The sequence below is a fragment of the Engraulis encrasicolus genome, chromosome 1, assembly GCF_034702125.1.
Source record: "Engraulis encrasicolus isolate BLACKSEA-1 chromosome 1, IST_EnEncr_1.0, whole genome shotgun sequence".
NCBI lineage: Eukaryota > Metazoa > Chordata > Actinopteri > Clupeiformes > Engraulidae > Engraulis > Engraulis encrasicolus.
Window position 1 is genome coordinate 40,062,395 of NC_085857.1, and position 19,029 is coordinate 40,081,423.

Below are 19,029 nucleotides of genomic sequence, written 5' to 3' on the forward strand. Positions count from 1 at the left end.
TGGCTGTTTTTTTCGTTTTTTCCAGAATATTCTCTGTAAACCCTGGAGATGTGTGGAAAATCAGCCCTTTATGCAATGCATTACCACTACTTATCCCAAACCAGGGGTGGCTTTCTCGACAGCATCGTTGTTAACTAAGTTGAGCTGTGTTGGAGCATTTTAGTGTACCATGCCAACATGGTGGATGGGCTAACAGGCAACTTATCAGAAGCACAATATCTCTTATCACTGATTCTTGACAATGTGGCAAAAAGCAGGTTTTAATCAAATAGACTTGTTTTTGTCAACACCAACAGACACAACTAAGAGGGTTTTTTTTAAGTACATTACACTTGAATATTATTGTAAAAATTCAACAGCTTTTATGGCACATATTGTAAGCTTATTCATATAACACATCAAAAACATGTAAAACTCCCACTGGTTTTGGTGACTTTGGTGACACCAATCTGACGGTGGTGATAGGGGGTAGCTTGTTCCACATGTGACTGAATTGTGCTAGTTAATGAAATATTCTTAGACATATTAGTACTTATTGTGATTCAAAATTATACTATAGCCTCTGCTGAGTCGCATGTGGAGGCTTTTATCACCACCATCAGACACAATACCTGATAGTGGTGACATCTGACGGAGGTGACAAAAACCTAATCTTTAACATAATATGCAGTTTTTTCACATTAGCCATTTTGTTTTCCCTCTGATTTTAGGTATGTCATACCTATTCTCAAATAGCCTAGTATACATTAATTAACACTGATTTAATATAATATTATTATAGTGACGGTGGTGACATGTTGTGGTTGTGACCATAGCAGTGTCCAAACCCATTAGCAAATTTAAAAGAAAATACTAATTAACTTACAGGAGCTTCGTGACCGTGAAGCATGCAGTAAAGCTGAAGGTTTGAATAGGGGCCTTATGCAGGTGCGTTATAGGGGGTAGTTGTAATAGGGGGTGGGCAGGTTTGCGGTAATGAATAGGGCTGGGTAAAATAATCGATTCAATCGATAATCGATCGATATCATTTAAAATTCACATAATCGATTCACAGGGCACAAAATCGATTTTTTGGTTCTTTTTCTTTTTGTTCTTTTTGTTTAATTTAGGTCTATGGAAAATACCCAGTAAGTGTTAGTCAATTAGGCCCAGGCCTACTTATTACAAATTAGCAATCTGTTAACACTGTCAAGCCACAGCCCTTTGACATTTTTATATAAAACTAGACTGCCTGTGCAGTCGCCTTCGACTGCTTAAGGTATATCCCCGAAACGCGACGCTTCCAGTCCCCAATCATTCCTACCACTCCCGTCCACCTTTTCATGAACGTTTATGATAAATACAAAATATAAAATAAATATATTTAATATCTATACATAGATGAATGACGTGCAGAGGCTTAAAACCAAATGACTATTGTGAAAATGAAGGAAAAAATGGGGCAAATGGTAACACTGTTTTAATGGTTCACTATTACAGTGGATATACCACATTAGGTACAGTGTAATAACCAGTGTAACAATATTTAATACCACGTCATACCAGTGTGACACCATGTACCAATTTTGTACTTATATCATGTAGGCTATTTGTGTGTAAGTGGTATTACATGGTATTGCATATTTGTACACTGGTATTACACTAGTATTACATGGTATTACATATTGTTACACTGGTTATTACACTGTAGGCCTACCTGATATGGTAGATTCACTGAAATGGTGAAACATTAAATTAAGGAGTTACCGGGCAAATCAATCCACCCAGTCAGAAGTTATGGGCCAAATAAAAATTCCACCATTTTGAAAGTGTTGACCTCCAAACTCGAATCAGTTCATGAACCTACCCTGCAGCATTCACACACCAAATCTGGGACAAATCCATCCACCCAGTCAGAAGTAATGGGCCAAACAAAAATTCGGCCATCTTGAATTCGGCCATCTTGAAATTGTTGACCTCCAAACTCGAATCAGTTCATGAACCTATCCTAGAACATTCACACACCAAATCTGGGACAGATCCATCCACCCGGACAGAAGTTATGGACCAAACAAAAATTCGGCCATCTTGAATTCGGCCATCTTGAAAGTGTTAACCTCCAAACTCTAATCAGTTCATGAACCCACCCAAGAGCATTCACACACCAAATCTGGGACAAATCCATCCACCCGGTCAGAAGTAATGGGCCAAACAAAAATTCGGCCATCTTGAATTCGGCCATCTTGAAATTGTTGACCTCCAAACTCGAATCAGTTCACGAACCTACCCTAGAACATTCACACACCAAATCTGGGACAAATCCATCCACCCGGTCAGAAGTTATGGACCAAACAAAAATTCGGCCATCTTGAATTCGGCCATCTTGAAAGTGTTAACCTCCAAACTCTAATCAGTTCATGAACCCACCCAAGAGCATTCACACACCAAATCTGGGACAAATCCATCCACCCGGTCAGAAGTAATGGGCCAAAAATTCGTCCATCTTGAATTCGGCCATCTTGAAATTGTTGACCTCCAAACTCGAATCAGTTCATGAACGTGCCCTAGAGCATTCACACACCAAATCTGGGACAAATCCAAACATCCGTTCAAAAGTTATCGCGTTAACACGAAAGACCTTACGCGGCGGCGGCGGCGGCGGCGGCGGTGCACGCAAAACCATTACATCCCCGACGCTCCGCGTTTCGGGGATATAAATAGGCAACAGCATCTTTTGGGGGAAATTCTGGCACCAAGAAGGGAACGGATGGAATCGATTCGGAATGAATCGAATCGAATTGAATCGAATCGTGATTAATTGATTCAAAGCCCTAAGAATTGAAATCGAATCGATACAGGAACATGGCTGCGATACCCAGCCCTAGTAAGGAAACATTTACAGCAATTACAATTAAACCTTTAAAATAAATGTGCAACAGACTCCTTGATCACTACCTGGATTTTGTTTTGTTCATGAAAATGTCATTGATTTTCAACAAAGCACTTTTTATGAGTGGGACGTGTTTTACCCAAACTCTCAAGAATCAGTAGTATATAGAAGGCCAACATAGTGGGCTGGTGTGCTTGAGTGTATTGTGTGCAGGTTATGGGTGTTTTTTCATGCCAGGTGAGGTGGACTACGGCAGGGGTTCCCCCAATTTCAACCAAGGACCCCCTTACATGGATGGTGTCACATTATTTTAGATGCGTCCTAGCATCTCTACAAGAGGGTATGTCCGTCGGTCCGTCGGTCCGTCCGTCTGAAACGCATTCTCTAAATTGTAATTCCCTCCTGTGTCCACAGGGCGGCAGAGTTGAGTTTTTGGCCTGGAGCTCCCATGGCCATTCGGCATAGAAGGACACATCTTTGTCTGCCTGTCAGACTTGTTTTCTGTGCACCCCCTTTCACAAACATAGTCTAGGCTTGTGATTCAGTGCACCACTGAGGAATTTAAATGTTCAGATGTTTTAATGTTTTTCTTTTGCTTTTCTAATTGCAATATTTTCTAGGCTACCTTATTTTTTGGAGTACATTAATTATTCAATTACTAACTTTGTTTTGCTATACTTTTCCTGGCAACATGCCATGCCCCCCATGGCAACTCCTCGCGACCCCCCAGGGGTCACCGGCCCCCATTTTGAAAACCATGGCACAACACTCAAGTTGAGGGCCGGTCTTGAGGGGAAAAAATTGGTGGTACATGGGGGCACTTGATTCCTTAATCTGTAGCTGATTACAGGCAGGGATTACGCTCAAATCTGGATCTGTAAACCAGCGTAATTACGCAGCATTAACGGATTACTGCCGAGTAAACTAGCAGCATGTGTTTCGTAAATGTGTGAAACCTACTTGTAAGTCAAGGCATCACACGGCGCCCACGGAATCTAGAAAACACCTCAAGAAGCCCCATCAACAGACACTTGATGTACAGCATTGACATCACAACTGTAATTAGCAATTGAGGAACATTTGTCTATTTTATTTTTTAGTTGTACGGGAAGCATTGTCAGGCTTGTGATGAGGTCAAGGGGGCATTTGGGAGGCTTATGATGGGGTCAAGGGGCACGGCTGGACTGGTCATCTGGCATATAGGGCATTTTCCCGGTGGGCCGACAGTCCTCAGGGGCCGATGCTTTCGTTCAAATTTTCCCTTAAAGACTGGCCCACAATTTTGATGGGGCGGCCCATCGGTGCACCCTTTATATATAGTTGACTGAGCCCATAATAAGTGTAGTATGGGGGTGGAAATGAGGTAGCCTGATTATCATCGACTTTTAAATCTCTTCGAGACTTGGTCTGACCAAGAGCATAACAATTAACATTTCCCAAACTGCATGGTTGACCCGCTTCCCTTGGTTTGCTACTGGTTGTTTGCTTCCCGACAAAGTGGGAGGAGTTCCTGATTTTTCTGGAGTTCAAAAAATTATATTTGTATTGCCCCTGGCCTGACTAGAAGCAACACTGAAGGTCTTGCGTCACTTGGAGGGCGCGGCCTGGCTAAGAGTGGGGGGCTGGTCTATGCCAAAAAAAATGCCCGAGCCAGTTTGTGGTCCCAGTCAACCCCTGTCAATAGGGCTTTGTTCCAAAAAGGTTGTGAGCCCCTGATGTAGAGCATTGACATGCCAGTTGCAGAGGATAGCTGAGTCCATCTTACAAGATGGCTCCCATCACTATATAAAGCTTTCCAATACTGTACGTCCTGTCCTCCACTTGTGCTTGTGGCTTCGCCCCGCCTCCTGGCCCCGCCTTTGTGGAGAAAACAATAAAGTTTCCAGGCTGTCAGCCTAGCCACAACAACTTTGATTTGACTGATTTTCATTCACCATCCCGATTGCAAATAAGAAAATGACATTAGAATTGTGCTTTTGCAAGATATTGAATTAATTTTCTGTCGTCAGTGACATCATCTTGAGATCACAAGCAGGCAAGTGAGCATGAAATGTTGACCACTTGAGTTTCCCCCTGAGGGATAATAAAGTTTACTTTGACCTTGACCTTGACCTTGAGCAAGGAAGGACGTAAGTCCACATATTGGAATGCACCCAATGCATTGACGGTAGTTCCAGCTTCTGCCCTCTGGTCACAGATATGGCCAGCCTGCCTGCTGAACAAAATGTTTCTCAGGAAGCTTTGTCGTCCCCTCTGCAACTAGAGAAATGGATAATACAGCATCCAAACACAGACTATAATTTTCTGTAGGCCTATTTGATAGTGTTATTTATTGTTTTTACTGTTTTTCACTGTTTTATTGTTTTTAGTGTCCTAGACAAGAATCTTATTTTGCTAGGTATTTATCAATCCCACAATTACTTCGTATCATGTATTTTATATACTTTTATCATATATTTATCAGTCTGCTCTTATTTGGTACCCTTGTCACTTTGTGTGACACCATGTCTGTTAATAGAATGCACTAGGCCACTTTGGGTGTTGTCTAAATGTTCATTGTGGTTTGCTTGTATGTTGTGTGTGTCATAGGTAGGGGCCTCGGGTTGCGTCTGCACCGGGCCTCGGCGAGGGTTAACGCTGCCCTGGGTGCCCGAAAGGGGATGCAGTGGTGCATTTGCATCCCGACTTTTGAACTCCCTAAATAAGGCTTTCTCAACTTTTACTGCAAACAAATAAGTGGAGACAGCAGCAGTAACATTACTAACCCGTTAGAAATAAAGAATGAGGGAAAAAATGCACCACCACTTTAAAACTTGTTCCGGCGCCCTTGATGTGTGTCTGTGTCCTGGTTCTGAATGTTTTGTATGAGCGAAGCTCACTTCACTGCAATCTGACCTTGGGTACCAATAAAAGTCATCTGATCTAATCTAATGACTAGGCTATACCATAAACATGACATATTGACCTCACAACTACAGTATATAGCTACTATAAGCACCACCAGACCAGATGGCAACCTGGTCTCCAATGACGCATACACCACGTGATATCTAATTCTTAAGAAAATTAAGTAGAATGTTGCTATATATATATATATATATATATATATATATATATATATATGAATAAAAATATAGGTTAGCAGTTGGGTAAGCGATTAGGATATCAGACTTGTAGCCCAAATGTTGGCCGTTCTACTCCCAACCCGCCAGGTTGGTGGGGGGGGGAGTAATTAACCAGTGCTCTCCCCGATCCTCCTCCATGACTGAGGTACCCTGACCATGGTACCGTTGGCGTTTCCCAGTTGGGTTTTTGGCTTTTTTAATACCTTTCTCAAATAACCTTCGGGTTCTTGGGTTCTCTAACGAACGCGGTTCTTTCATGAACTAATTTGTTTCCTATGGAAGGTTTTTGGCAAATGGAAGATTCTAAGGAACGTTTAAATATGAAAGTGTACTTGAACATGATAGTGTGTCACCCACATAAGGTATTATGAATGTTTTCTTTTTCTTATGTAAAGTCTCCATGTAAGCATACAAACACTGAAGAAATGTAGCCACCCCTTTGCAATAAATCACAATTCAAACTGTTAAGGTAGGAAAGTTGGAATTATTTTTCATGTACACCTAAACCTAAACACAGTGCAACATCTTTTCGGTTAGTAGGCCTAATTGTTTTCATAGCCTTAGTAGTGTAGGTTAGGTGTTCAGTTAGGTGTTCAGTTCATTCCAGCTATAATAGAATAGAATAGAATAGAATAGAATAGAATAGAATAGAATAGAAAGTATTCCATTGCCATTACTGTTAGAGACATATGCCTATGGCCAATGATTTAAAGGCTTTAACAAATTCACATAGTGCAAAAATAGCCTATGAAAGCATAAATAATGTATATGAAAACAACAAAAGAACTATGCACTGAAAACCTCAGTATGTGTCGACCTCCTAAAAACACTTGACATTTTCATGAACTGCACTCTATCCTCACAGTTAACCAATCAGCGCACGCTATATCTCTCTTTCATTCTACATCTCCATTTCATGCACAGGGTTGTTTCGGGTGAAACTGAATAATTCGTGACGCAATTCTACAAATGGATTGGGGCTTTAGTTTACCCTGACTGGGTGGTGCTCTGCTGCTGCGCTTGTTGTGTGAGTGAGTGAGTGGAGAGTGGAGGCGGTCGCAGCGAGGACTTCTCGCTCTGGACCGGTTCACGTAAGGTGAGCCCGCGACCCCAACTGAACTTGACGGAAGAAGCAACAAACAGGCTGGCGATGACTTATTGCTCTCTTCGACTAGGCAAGAGGCAGCACAAACGGAACTGAGACAGCGGCAGGGGGAAGTGGAAGTCGCCTATAGCCCACATTGTAAACTTTAAGGCTGCTTGGAGGAGTCGTAAATTATATTTTCCCTTGGTGCGCAACAGTTATAATTTAGGCGGCTACACTGCTCATTCCATATCATGGAAGTCATCTGGTAGCTGCGCGGGGAACGGAGGGAAAACGCCAGGCAGCCAAAGCGCATAAACAAAGGATCTGTTTAGGTAAGTTTTCTGTATTAAATAGCCTATGCATTATTAATGATAATATATGTATTTTGTATGAAATATATCTGTCCGTAATGTGGAAAGATGTGCCTATTTCACTTATGGGCAGCCAAACTGCCGTTTGCTTTTTGTAGCGTACAGTGATGTACAGTTTGGGTCTCTAATGGTTGGCAGACTATTAATGACACAACTAGCCCACTAAATGCCATGTGTGTCAATCCAGTCATTTGAGCGTTCAACGCGGCGTGGACTTGAGTGAACTGCACGATGGTTTAATAAGCTATTTTTGGTCGTACGGCACGGGGTCAATTCAGGCCACAGGGGGGGAAAACCTCGAGGGGAAAAATCGCATCGCAATGTAATTTCATTTATTTCTGATCAGCAACTCTTCTGCATCATTGACTGTCTTCTGAAAGAAACTGGAAACAAAGTTCACCCAGAGAAAAGTTTTGTTTCATTTCCCAAATAGGCTACAACTTTTTTGGCTGGTAATTTCATTGATTCGTTGCATTATCGTGTAAGATCGTGTATCTTAAGCCAAAGGGTTTTTTTTATGTTATATGTTAATATTCATCCCTTGTCCTCATGATTACATCAGAGAACAGATAGATGAGAGGCAGTTGCATAACATTATGATACTCCCTTACATAAGCTGCTATAGGATCACTAATCTGTATCTCGCATTTCTCTCCCTCTCTACACTTTCCTGCCACTAGGTGGTGGTATTGTCACATAATTCGAAGCTCAGCCACAATCACCAGCATCCATCACCACTCTACTCTACCAGCCCAAAGAAGACAGTTTGCATCTTCCACCTCCACTAGCTGCATGACAGGAGCTGCATCCCAGATGGTGCCTCCAGTGGGGATGGGAGACCAGAGTAGCAGCAGCAGTGTGCTACGAGAGGTCGAAGGCCACAGCTCCTCCACCTCCCCTCTGAACAGGGGAGCACTGGAGTCTTCGGGAGGTGAAGCAGGAGGTGAAGGAGAAGGGCCCTTGTCCTTCACCGACGAGGCCGTGTCCATCTTGACCTCCAGCAGCATGCTCGTGCGCTCGCTCCTCGGCCGCTCCTCGGGACTCAAGCGCAGCAGGGGGGACGCCGCCTCCTCCTTCGCGGCGGACAGCCCCGGTCGCACCGACGACGCCAGCAGCGGCCCCAACAGCCCCAACAACAACAACGGCCTGCGCCGCAAGCGCGAGTTCATCCCGGACGAGCGCAAGGACGACAGCTACTGGGACAAGCGCAAGAAGAACAACGAGGCGGCCAAGCGCTCGCGGGAGAAGCGGCGCGTCAACGACGTGGTGCTGGAGGGCCGCGTCATGGCGCTGCTGGAGGAGAACGCGCGGCTGCGGGCCGAGCTGCTGGCGCTCAAGTTCCGCTTCGGCCTGGTGAAGGACCCTTGCGACGTGGTCCACGTCCACGTGGCGTCCCCGGCGCTGCCTGTCCAGAACACCACCACCATCACCCCTCCTGCTGCTGCTGCTGCTCACGGGCAGATGCCTGGTGCCACAGCAGCAGCTGGCTCTCAGAGATACTACCCTCATCACTACCCTCCCACAGCTGGACCCACTATGCCACCACAGCACCACCACCACCAGCAGCACCACCCACACCACCCACACCCAGCAGCCCTGCCGCCCACCCACGCCCCACCCCAGGGAGGTGTGGCGACTGCTTACCTGGGCAGCACAGCGCGTGGTGGTGCGGGGGGGCGTGGTGGTGGTGGAGACAGCAGCAGTAGCACCTCTGAGGACTCCGGTTTCTCCACGCCGGGCAGCAGCTCCGGCAGCGTCGGGAGCCCGGTGTTCTTTGACCACACGTCAGCAGCCGACGCGACCGCCAAAGTGGCGTCCCCTCGCGGCGACGGTATCGTGGCTGCCGACGAGCGAGGCTACGAGCCACAGCCACAGGTCTGCCCTCCAGTGTCCAGCGGGGTGGGTGGGGAGGTGTTGGGTGGAGGCCATTGTCTGGGTGACCAGCAGGCCCGCAGAGATGGAGCTAGCAGCAGCGGCAGTGAAGGGGAACTCATCAAGAGTCTCCCTCATAAACTGCGCTTCAAGACGGCAGGCGCTGTTGAGGGCTCTGAAACGCCCCCCATGCAGGGGGAATCCTGGCAGCAAGGCCCCCCATCTTCATCACCACCAATATCATCATCATCGTTGTCGTCGTCCTCAGCTCCACTCAGGGACTCCACTGGCCGGGAGCAGCCGAGAGGTCACTACATCTACGGTTCGTCTGAAAGCCACACCATATGGCAGCCACACCACCACCACCAGCCCCAACACCATCAGCATCCCCAGCCTCCCCAGCTCTGCACTTCACCAGCCGGGTACCACCACCACCACGGGCCTCCTCAACAGAGGCAGACCATGGAGCACCAGCAGCATCAGCACCAGCACCACCAGCAGCAGCAGCAGCAGGGAGATAACAGTGCCCTGCGTTCCCAGCTCAGCTCGCTGACTGAGGAGGTGGCTCAGCTGAAGAAGCTCCTGTCCCAGGGCCTACTCTCCAAGCTCTCCTGAGCACCTGAGTGTCTGGTTTCAAGTCATGATCAACCTGGCCTCAGAAGCTGACCATCATGAACTGAACATATCAGTTCCAGGAAATCTCCAGTCACTCTCTCCAGTCATAACTCGCCAATCAGGATGCAGATGATCGGTATTACATACAGGTATACCATGGGCTATTCATCGTGGTGTGAGGAGAGAGGCAGAGGATGGATCCCCATCACCATCACCAACATCACCAACAACATCAGCAGCAGCAGGTGGATCCTAGCCAGGCCATGCCCTCCTAGTGACGCAACACTTTCAGCGTTGCAACTAGTCAGGTCAAGAGCAATGCAAGTACTTTCTGAGTTCCCGAAAAACCGGGAACTCCTCCAATCTTTGTCGGGAAGCAAACAAACATTAGCAAACCAAGGGAGGCAGGTCAACCATGCCATCTGGGAAACGTTCATTGTTGTGCTCTTGGTCAGACCAAGTCTCAAGGAGATTTGAACATCGATGATAATCAGGCTAGGTGGATCCTGCGTTCCCTCCCAACGCTCCTCTCCTCTCAGTGAGGAGATGGCCCAACTGAAGAAGCTCCTCTCCCAGGGTGGGGACTACTCTCCAAGTTCTCCTCCTGCAGCCCCTTTATGCTGTGGGGCTCTAGGGTACATGATGGGCAACTTGGATTGGTCAACTTGGAGCTCAGTCCTGTTCAATGTACAGTAAATTTGCAGAGACCAATAATGTTATGGTTATTATAAGAAAAACACACACGTGCACGCACGCACACACACACACACACACACACACACACACACACACACACACACACACACACACACACACACACACACACAAACCCGAACACACGAACAGACCCTCACATCCACAGAGCTCCTGCCATGCTTTCTGTCTCCAAGACATTGTATACAGCAGGTAAATAAAATCTGTACCAGCCTACATGCTCGGGTATAACGTGGGGAATTCGAGGTATTAAGACCACAAGTAGAGCTAGAGGACCAGATGGAAGGCGCAGTACCTCTGCCGCTGCTGCTGGATCCAGATTGCCCATCAGAGGATCTGTGGTGGGCAGAGGTGTACAACAACGTCAAAGTAGAAGTACTCTCTTACAGTGTATCTACCTCATCAGGTACAGTGGAATAATAACTGGTGTGTAAACTAGTCAAGTCAAGTCAAGTCAAGTCAAGTTTATTGTCAATTTCTTTACATGCACTGGTCATACAAAGAATTTGAAATTGCGTTTCTTGCTCTCCCATGCAGACATAGACTAATCTAGGTAAGGACATAGACAGTATAGACATAGACAGTACTCATACATGGACATAGACAGTATGGACGTAGACATTGCTCATACAGACATTTAAAGTGCAAGACTGGACAACAGAAGACTTGTAGAGAACATACATTAAGAGGAGGTATTTTGTTGTTCTTTTTTCTAAAAAGTCCTTTATAGCGTTCTGACATAGTAATAGTAGCATTTGAAGAAATAAATAATTAAAAAAAGGTTTTTATTAAATACACCAGCAGCAGTATGTGTGTGTGTGTGTTTGTATGTGTTTTGTGTGCGTGTGTGCAGTGTGTGTGTGTGTGTGTGTGTGTGTGTGTGTGTGTGTGTGTTTAGTGCAGGTAGAAAGTGCGGTGTGCGTCTGTGTGTGTGTACCTGTGTATGTGTGTGTGTGTGTGTGTGTGTGTGTGTGTATGTGTGTGAGTATGAGTTGTGTGTCAGTGTGTGTATGTTTGGGTTTAGTGCAGAAAGTGCAGTGTGCTTGTGTGTGTGTGTGTGGTGTGTGTGTGTGTGTGTGTGTGTGTGTGTGTGTGTGTGTGTGTGTGTGTGTGGGTGTGTGTGTGTGGTGTGTGTGTGTGCATGTGTATGTTTTGAGTTAGTGCAGGTTGAAAGTTCAGTCACAGATGTAGTAGTGCAGGTGGAATGTTCAGTCGCAGATATGGTGGTGGGGATGAGGGGGGGGAGCGTTGTCAGTGGCCTGGCTGGCTAGAGGCTGACAGTGAAGGGAGAGTGGGTTGAGTGTTCAGTATCTTGATTGCTTGATGCATCGTGCTGCTTGCAAGCCTGGTGGTACGGGAACGGAGGCGCCTGTACCTCTTTCCAGAGGGGCAGGAGGCTGAACAGTTGTGTGCAGGGTGGCTTGTGTCTTTGATGATCATCAGTGCTTTTCGGGTGAGGCGTGCGGTGTAAATGTCCTGCAGGGAGGGTGTGGTACTCCAATGATCTTCTTCGCTGTGTTCACAACACGCTGGAGTGTCTTCCTGTTTTTCTCCGTGCAGCTTCCTCCCCACACTGTGATGCAGCTGGACACGACGCTCTCTATGGTTCCTCTGTAGAATGTTGTCATGATGGAGGGTGTAGCACTTGCCTTCTTTAGTTTGCGCAAGAAATAGAGACGCTGATGGGCCTTCTTCGCCAGTGATGTAGTGTTGGTGGTCCAAGAGAGGTCGTCGCTGATGTGCACTCCAAGGAACTTGGTGCTGCTCACTCTCTCCACAGCATCACCGTCGATGGTCAGTGGTGGCAGTTGTTTTTGGACCCTCTGAAAGTTGACAACAATCTCCTTGGTCTTGTTGACATTCAGCAGGAGGTTGTTGTCTTTTGCACCATCTGGCCCAGCAGGTCTACTTCTTCTCTGTAGTGGGTCTCATCGCCCTTAGTGATGAGGCCCACCAGTGTTTTATCATCCGCAAACTTCACTAGATGGTTAGTGCTGTGGGTCGTTGTGCAGTCATGTGTCAGCAGCGTGAACAGCAGGGGGCTGAGAACACAACCTTGCGGAGCCCCCGTGCTCAGGGTCAGGGTGCTTGAGGTGTTATTCCCTACCCGTACTGCTTGTGGTCCTCTGCATCAGGAAGTCCAGCAGCCAGTTGCAGAGGGAGGTGCTGAAACCTAGTTTTGTCCAGTTTTCTGATGAGTTGTTGTGGTATTATGGTATTGAATGCTGAGCTGAAGTCAATGAAACAGCATTCTCACATATGAGTCTTTATTGTCCAAGTGGGTGAGGGCTGGATGGAGGGCAGAGCAGATTGCATCCTCCGTGGATCGCTTGGCTCGGTATGCGAACTGGTAGGGGTCCAGGGTGGGGGGGTAGGGTGGCTTTGATGTGTGACAGGACTAGCCGTTCGAAGCACTTCATGATTATGGGCGTCAGTGCTACAGGACGGTAGTCATTGAAGCATGATGGTGATGATTCTTCGGCACGGGTATGATGGTAGCAGCTTTGAAAAGTGATGGGATGACCGGTTGCTCCAGAGAGGATGTTAAAGATGTCTGTGAAGACATCCTTCAGCTCTTCTGCACAATCCTTCAACACTCGGCCAGGTATGTTGTCTGGGCCAGCTGCTTTGCGTGGGTTGATGGTGGCCAGTGTCCTCTTCACACTGGCAGAGGACAGGTACAGGGGTTGATCATGGGGGGGAGGGGGAGTTTTCTGTGGATGAGTGTCATTTTGTGCTTCAAAACGGGCGAAGAAACTGTTCAGGTCGTTTAGCAGAGAGGTGTTGTTGTCACAGCTTCGTGGTGCGGGCTTATAGTCCGTGATGGCCTGTATGCCCTGCCACAGGCTCTGTGCATCTCTGCTGTCTTTGAAGTGTGTTGTTATTTTGTCCGAGTATTCCTTTTTTGCTTTCCTGATGCCCTGGGACAGGTTTGCTCTTGCTGCTTTTAGGCACTTTTAGGCACTTTTAGGCAAACTATGTACTAGATAAGTGATTCTCAAACTTTTGACCTCAGACCGAGGACCACTTTGTCCCCCAAAAAATGTTCAGGGACCACCTGTCAACTGAATTGACAGTTGACGAGTGCTAATTCGACACTGTTCATTTTGATGCAGATCACTTACTTTTTATTCACATTTACAAGCCTGTCTTATTGTGGTGAAAATATGACTTCAGACATGTTTGGCTTTGTAATAATGTTACAAATATAGCCTTCTGCTAGCTTGTCTTGGAAAAGAAGAAATCCCCTTGCGGACCACCTGAGCTCTCCACACTTTGAGAATCACTGTACTAGATGTACTTAGTATGTACTAAGATCATGTACTAGTTTTGTAATTGCATCAGTAAGTAATACTTCTGCTTCTGTTTTATACATCTCTAGTGTTAGGTCCATGTCTCAAATCCCCACGGATCATTTCAGGGGATTGGAAAAGACTTTTATGAAATTAGATCATTGAGGACATTGCGCCTCGTTGGGGACATTGTTCATATCGTTACTTCAGGTGAATTTATTTCATTTTATTATGATTCAGTGCTCCCATGACACGTTTAATGATAGTGTTTGTATTAGTGTTATTACATTCTCACTGTGAACTCTTCTAAATGTGTTTTAGTCCCTTCCCGTGTCGCCCCCCGTCCACCTCCCACTGTCACCAAGCAGCTAAGCGTTTCATAAATCAGCTTTGTAATATTGTAAATACAGTGCTCCAAACTTAATCACCCTTGTACATTACACTGTGATCGTTTTTCAGTCTTGATGTCTGCGTTGCACTGACTGTAACCATGAGGTCCACCAAGCTTCCACCGCGGCTTTTATGTTTTGTTTTTTTGTTGCCCTGCCATCAATACAGAAGCCAGGTTTGCCTTACTAATTCTGTATCACAACACTGCTTTACTTGGAAAGTATTTTCTTTCACATTTTTAGTATAGTTCTGTTTTTGTTTTTTATTAGCAAACCCAGGGATACTGTACACATTGTATTGCTTTACAGAACATGTTTGAGTAAAAAAGAAAGTTATTTCCGTACGTACGCTTGTTCATAAACCTCGTCAGTATTTTCAGAAGCCTGAGATGTCGTTGTGTGCACAGGAAATCGTTCAGTGTTCATTAGACACAGTCAGTGTTACTTCAACTCTCTATGTGTTTAATGAACACTCTGACATTTTCTGTGGATGGAGCACTCTCAGCCGAACAGGTTAGTTTGGGAACACTGTACCCTCCTCACATAAAGACACATTGCTGAATTCACAACTCCTGCTATTATTTCTTATCTGGATTTCTGTGAAACACAGCTTACACACAATTGTAGTGTATATTCAAACAGGTTCAACAGACCATTTCTATACTCTTTTGATAATAATTAGTTTTGCTTGCATATTTAACACACAGTGTACTGTAAATAGTAACATTTTATGTGGATATTTGATTTGAATAAATGTATGCTGTTCTTTTTAAATCATCAGCCTGCAGTCTCTTTTTGAACTAGCTTTGTCACTGTATTATAGGCTTGTCACATATTATAGGTTTACAATCGTATCATCACAAAATGTGGACACTAATAAACCATAGCTGTACTAATGGGCCTCTTCTGCAGGCGTGGGGAACATAATGTCTCGAGGGCCATTTACGACCCTTGAGGACATTTTATCCGGCCCCCGACATATATTTCATGTGAAGCTGCATAACACTAAAATTGACATATTTTGTAAAGGAATCTTAGAAATTACATTTGCAATACAGCCTAGAAAAGGTGGGGTGTGCTTTAAAGGTGGCTGCTTTTAATAAAGGCCTAAAGTGCAGGGGGAAATCCTGGTTTGTGTTCATATAAAGTACGGCCCTTGGAGGACTTGTACGGCCCTTGGAGAAATTTGAAGTGGCCCCTCGAATGACAAAGGTTCCCCACCCCTGCTCTACTGGCATATACTGGTCACATGAATCTGTTTGAACACCTGCCATGCTGTCAATAAACAACTATAATGTGTTTGAAATGATATGCTGACCACATAGAATAAAAATATGAATATGAAATGCAAATACAGTATCATGCCATCTCATAAGGAGATTGACAAATCAATGCCATGCATGTTCAGACAGGCCCCCACTCTTAAAGCAACGCTGAGTAACTTACATCTTTGGTTGTCCTGCCGCTTCGAATCCATGAGGCATGTTCACTTGTATGCTTACTACTAAATTTGGTTTTAAGTTTTACTTTATGACGTTGTAGGCTACTTGTTATGATGATACAGTTTCTTATAAGGGCAGGATACTACAGCTCTCTAAACAGACCTGATAATTCGCTTCTAAAAACAGCATGGCACTCAAGGTCAACTCTGCGTACATGGGGGGCTTTGCAGAGTGCATAGCAATGGAAATATTTTTTCCTTATTATTTTTAGAAAAGGACCAACTGCTTGTTTGGCTGTGTGTCTGCTGCCTCCCTCTCCCGATGGTCGACCGGCCACCAGCAGGCAGCCAAGGAGCCGATGCACTCACCAAGTCAGCACTTCAGGAGCTATTTATATAAAGGCTGTCGGCCGGCCGGGAGAAAGTTATTGATTTACCGCGTCCTCACTCCTGCTGATCCAGAGAAATATTTCCGCTTCGGTCAGACACACAGAGAGGACAAGTGAAGACAGTGGGAGCTCTTGTTACTCCTCTTATTTTCACCTGACGTGATCCTTATAGGCCATTGTGCTGTGCACATTTTATCACTATTGTAACATTTGATTTGGAGTGCATTTCTGTGATTACAACTCATCACCACCAGGTGGCACTAAAGAACACGTGTCCTTTATGAACCCCCTGCCACTAGAGGTAAACAATAGGCAGGAGGATGTCGTGTTCATCATCATCACTATAAATAACTCAGGGTAGTTATCATAAATATGTGTTGTTGTGTGAACATGTGGCATTCTTCACAGCTAACACAAGTATGCTATTGTAATCTAGAAAGCTCTTTGAAAATGCCATATCTCAATGAAGCTGTTTTAATGCATCATTAGGCTACATCATATTTACTTGTAATTACATCATATTTCTACTGAACTTGGACACATATGAGCAGAGGTGTAGTCCCTGAAAGATCCTGAAAATACGCCCATATTTAAATGAATGAAGAATGTTTTTGTTTTATTTTGTTTTGTATTGTAACATATTCATGAATGAGCTTGCAAAGAAACATACAACCAGAACACTCTCAAGTTCATTGAAGACACTGCTATTTTAGCATATAGGTACATTTTTCAAAGCCAGTGTGTGTGAAATTCTAATACAATTTCCAAAGCAGGTTTCCTGTTTATTTATATAATAATCCTGAATGAACTTGGACGCATATGACCAGCATCATGTTTTACATACAAATACATTTTTGAAAGCCCCTTAAAAAAATCCAAATGAGAAAACAATGTTCAATAGCCGCTCAATTATATAATAATCCCTGAATGAACTTGGAAGCATACGGCAGGCTATATAACAACAGCATCCATCCCCCCACCCACTGAATCCCACACCACAACACATGGTCCTTTCTATATCCTCATAGCCTTCAACAGGATGCTCTAATGGAATGGCTGCCTTGTCCAAACATCTCAACACAGCAGAAAACCACCTCCACCCCTCTCCCCTCCACTCCACTCCATGTGGGTGCCATAATCCATGTTAAATAAACAACCACATTGGCTTCTTTGTCTCTACGTATGCCTCCACAACCCCCATTTCTACCAACCTCCCCAATCCCCTCCGAAAGGGTAGTAAGTGAGAGGGGGGCAGTTGCTAGGCAGGCAGCACGGCACACACACACAACGACGACGGTTGCCTAGGGAACCCTTGCAGATGCAGGCGGGAGGATGGGCGATGGGGGAGGGGAGGGGAGGGGAGGGGAAGGGAAGGGAGAATTGGGAAGGGGGAGGGGAGGCCTGCCAAGTTCAAGGCCAAGGCTCTTTCTCTCTCTCTCTCTCTCTCTCTCAGTCTGTGCTGTGTCCATCATCGGCACATATAGACAAAGGGGGAAGGAGTTAGTGAGACAGGCAGTCAGGCAGGGAGACAGAAACGGTGTGTAGGCTATGTGTGTGTGTGTCAGTGTGTCAGTGGGTCAGTGTGTGCTTGTGTGTTGAACTCATAAGTGGATTCAAGTGCATGTGTACGTGCATGCATGCATGTATTTGCATGTGTGTGTGTGTGTGTGCATGTGCGCGTGTGTGAGTGTGCATGCGTGCATGTGTGCATGCGTGCGTGTGTGTGTTTGCAATGCATGGCTGTACCTCATTTCCCCCCTTGACCTCTCACACTGCCGGCTGTGTTTTGTTTGGGATATGGCCTCCCCTCCCGCTACAGCCGTCTCCTTCTTCCTTGTGTAACAGGAAACCCGTGTCAATGTGTGCGGGTAGGGCCGCTGACATCTTTTGCTGGGCCCAGGACAAAGTCATCTGAAAGGGTCCCCTTCCCAATACTGTACATACAATGTAATGGGGACCCAGCTCTGGGCCCCCTATCTCCCTGGGCCCGGGACAACATACCCCTTTGTTCCCCCATGTCGGTGGGCCTGTGTGCGGGTGAGAAAAAAATGTGTATGCATTGACAGCCCTCAGTGCAATTACGCCATAGTTCGGTATGAGCCCCCCACCCCCACCACACCATAACAGCCGAGAATACATTCAGAGACTCTCAATGCCACAGAATGGGGTCTGACTGGCCACAGCATGGGGTACAACTAACGCTAGTAGCCTGAAATAATGTGTGTGTGTGTGTGTGTGTGTGTGTGTGTGTGTGTGTGTGTGTGTGTGTGTGTGTGTGTGTGTGTGTGTGTGTGTGTGTGTGTGTGTGTGTGGCGAAGAGCATGGGTTGTGTGTGTATGTGTGAGTGAGAGAGACAGGGAGAGAGAGAGAGAGAGAGAGAGAGAGAGAGAGAGAGAGAGAGAGAGAGAGAGAGAGAGAGAGAGAGAGAGAGAGAGAGAGAGAGTGAGAGCTTATGCTGTTGATGCTGCTGTCGCTGCTGTTGGCAGTGATGATGCTGTTGGTGATGCTGCTGCTGTAGTTGCTGCTCTAAGCTGCTGCTGGTGGTGCAGGACTGACGATGCTGGTTATGCCATCAGCTTGTGGAGCTGAGCTTCTCTCTCTGCATAACAACTGTCATAAGCTCTAACATGTTGGTTATTTATGCAATACATTGGGTATTTATGCAATACATGTTCCTTTTTTACTATTGTGTTCATTTTTGTTTGAGAGTAGGGGAAAGGAATGCCACACATTGCAGTAGCCCTTTTCTTTTTTCTGACTTCTGCAGCAGTTTTGCTCAATTCGTTTAAAATAAGAGTTACCTGTTGGCTATTGCACCTGCCACTCCTCCCACCAAATCTCTATTAAAACGTCTGATTCTTTTT

The 19,029-nt window shown here is 45.6% G+C and overlaps 1 protein-coding gene across 1 annotated transcript; it reads left to right on the top strand.

The window, feature by feature from the left end:
- Positions 1-7,004: 7,004 nt before the first annotated feature.
- nfil3-3 (nuclear factor, interleukin 3 regulated, member 3) lies at positions 7,005-15,102 on the top strand. The gene is made up of 3 exons (XM_063202054.1): positions 7,005-7,413; positions 8,133-11,083; positions 13,625-15,102. Exon 2 carries the CDS (start codon positions 8,245-8,247, stop codon positions 9,937-9,939), a length of 1,695 nt encoding a protein of 564 aa, XP_063058124.1. The 5' UTR covers positions 7,005-7,413; positions 8,133-8,244; the 3' UTR covers positions 9,940-11,083; positions 13,625-15,102.
- The last annotated feature ends 3,927 nt before the right edge of the window (positions 15,103-19,029 follow it).